Source organism: Pygoscelis adeliae, unplaced genomic scaffold (assembly GCF_000699105.1).
Source record: "Pygoscelis adeliae isolate BGI_AS28 unplaced genomic scaffold, ASM69910v1 Scaffold83, whole genome shotgun sequence".
Classification (NCBI taxonomy): Eukaryota; Metazoa; Chordata; class Aves; order Sphenisciformes; family Spheniscidae; genus Pygoscelis; species Pygoscelis adeliae.
The window spans coordinates 1,615,353-1,618,405 of record NW_008824467.1 but is presented as its reverse complement, the minus strand read 5'-3'; the positions used below and the strand labels follow the sequence as shown (position 1 = coordinate 1,618,405).

General features: G+C 39.4%; 1 protein-coding gene across 1 annotated transcript in view; it reads left to right on the top strand.

The window, feature by feature from the left end:
* The first annotated feature begins 316 nt into the window (after positions 1–316).
* Positions 317–3,053, top strand: part of FEM1C (fem-1 homolog c (C. elegans)) — a 19,509-nt gene continuing 16,772 nt past the window's right edge. Inside the window, exon 1 of the mRNA XM_009321098.1 lies at positions 317–1,031. Within this exon, the coding sequence (XP_009319373.1) occupies positions 488–1,031 (544 nt within the window). The 5' untranslated portion in view covers positions 317–487. The remainder of the gene's footprint in view (positions 1,032–3,053) is intronic.

The window sequence follows — 3,053 nt, the reverse complement described above, 5'->3', positions numbered from 1 at the left end:
CCTTGGGGGAGGGGGGGGTGGGGGGGCTTTCCTTAGGCTACGCCTCCAAACAAGTCGAGGGTACGGCTCCCCCCGATGTAAGAGAGAAGAGGATTTTTCTGCGGCTGGTATGGATAACGCGCTGGTAGGATCAGCCCCCTCCCCTCCAAGAGCTTTCCTCCGGGGGCATCGCGCAGCCCGGGGGGGTCCCGAGGAAGGCAGCTGGACGTCGGCGCACCACAGCAGCGAGTTGTTTGGGTATAGCTGTAGAAAAATACAGTTGCGGTTACTTGTTCGAGAAGTAGGAGGTGAAAACATCCACAATTCTTTCTCTTGCAGATTTATAACAAGCACAGCCCTGTTCAGAGTCTCCATGTTGTCCCATCTAGATGAAACTGATCTGAGAAGAAGCTGGGGACATTCTGTTTGGGCTGTGCTTTTCCAGTAAGCTTTTGACTCTGAAAAAGGCAGGCGTGTATCCTTCAAGAAGCAGAGAGGTACAGACTAAATGGATCTAAAGACAGCAGTGTTCAATGCAGCTCGTGATGGCAAGCTGCGGCTCCTTTCCAAGTTACTGGCAAGCAAAACAAGAGAAGAGGTAGCCCTACTGATGTCAGAGAAAACCAATGGTGCCACACCACTTCTGATGGCAGCCCGTTATGGTCACCTTGACATGGTGGAATACTTGTTGGACCATTGCTCTGCGTCAATAGAAGTTGGTGGTTCAGTGAATTTTGATGGTGAGACCATTGAGGGGGCTCCACCATTATGGGCAGCATCGGCGGCTGGCCACTTGAAGGTGGTTCAGTGTCTGTTAGATCATGGTGCATCTGTCAACAATACAACTCTGACAAATTCAACGCCGCTTAGAGCTGCCTGTTTTGATGGTCACCTGGAAATAGTAAAATATCTTGTGGAGCACAAAGCAGACCTGGAAGTATCAAACCGTCATGGGCATACGTGCTTGATGATCTCATGTTACAAAGGCCACAAAGAAATTGCTGAATATTTACTTGAAAAAGGAGCTGATGTTAACAGAAAAAGTGTTAAAGGTAAGTTAATTTTTTCACTTTCCTTGTGGTAAGTAGGGGTAAAGTTACTCATTTACGCTTCTTTAGGAGGCTGACATCCAAAAATATTATTCTAGTCTCATAAAGTGGATGAGTAAGAGATAAAGTGTATTTAGCTATGTTTTTACTGTTTTTTTCCCCAACGTACTCCTTTGTTAACATGGATTGTATAATTTCATTCTAAATTGATACATTTTAATCTTAAAACCCTAATTCTTAAAAAGACTTAGTTGTATGAAATGTCACATTTATGCATGTGCAAAAAGCTAGTAAACTTGCTGAGGACTCCTCTTTGTAGTAGGCTGCTGTAGCTACATATTCAAATATATGACCATATATTCTTGTTTTTCATACTGTTTCTTAACAAACCAAATATGCTGTACATAAAATTGACTTGTGCCAATAAGGCTAGTACAAGGAAAGAAGCATGAAGGAGAAAAATTCTCTTCTACATTGGAAATTAATAACCAGTTTGCTCTTCACCCTCCTCTTCCTCCAAATTCTTGAATATTTTTGGACATATTTTCGGTGTTAGTAATCAAAAACATATATTAGGATTAAAGACATGAAGTTGCAGGTGACTGTGATCCCAACAGGACTTTCAGTGGTGCACAGATTGCGCAGGACATCTCATTGCCCCTGTTTACAGTTACCCTGGTGTTATCGTTCAAAGTGAAAATTTCTGTTGGTTTTGCTGTGATCGTAATTATGTGGACCTCTTGGTTTAACCACTTTTTATTACATCTCAGACTTGTATGTGGGTGTGATATTTACCTGAAAAGCAAACCAAGTATTTCAGGTTACAGTTAATTTTTAGCTCACTGAGCCAGGATTGTGTTTCAGCAGCTTATTTTATATATATTTTTTATATATATATATATAAACCACTAATCTGCTAATAAATCTTTTTGTAGCATAATACTTCCACTGCCTGTTTCTGACTAATTACATTTATAAAAGTATACTATACAGTTATTTCTGTTAAAGTATACTTTGTGTCTAGATTATTGTATGATACTGGTAAATGTGAAATATGAGAGTAATCTTTGGAAAAGCTGTTCAGTTAAATATGCCTTTTTTTCAGCAAATCATGCAGATATGTGGGTTTAATGTAAAGAAAGCTTAAACTACAGATTTGTCATAAAGGTGGGCAGAGCAAAATAAATCTTCCTTTGTAAGGGTTTAAGGTTGCTTATGAATCATCATGGACTTGTGATCGGATAAAAATGTCATTTTTCTAGACAGGGTTCTTGGAATAACAAGCTAAATATAAAGTGTGTATTGTTTTTTAGTTTTAAACCAATCCCTTTATATGATAGGTATGAACAGAGCAGCACTGTTAAATACCTGATGTAACAGGGAAAAACATGCATCTCTGCAGCTCTTTTTCCCCTTCATTTTGCGTTGGTGGAGTAGGCTTTAATTTACTGGTCCTTATTATTCACTTTACTAGTGCATTAGTGTTGTTTGTCTTTGTTTAAATGACTGAGTGGCAGCTACACACTCCTAAGAATTTTCTCAGTGCTCTCTGTTTCTCTATTGTCATAATTCCTTCCTCTCTCTGCTTCCTTTAGTTTCTGTGTGACTTGCAACTAGGCACATGAGCAAAGGTTCATAAGGTATAACTGATCCTTGTTTAAATTAAAAAAAAAAAGTTGCATTGGATATGTTTTAGCTCGTTAAAATTCATTTTACACTTTGAACTGCCATGTGTACAAATGGATGTGTGTACGTAATATCTATTGGTCAAGTATGTGGAATATGTTTTTGTATGTGGAAATCCCCTCTGATAGGACACGAGCATACTTTTTGGCATCTTAAAGCATTCGGATCTCTGAAGTTATTTAATAAGCAGTGGTGAAGTAAAGGAAGAGAGAAAGGAAGTACTATAAACCCTGAAAGTGAAAGTCAGCTGTGGAAAGGCAGAAGAACTGAGCAAAACTGGTAGCCCTAAGTATTGCAACAGTATGGGTATTGCAGTGGCTGAGGCTCAACAGCTAGTCT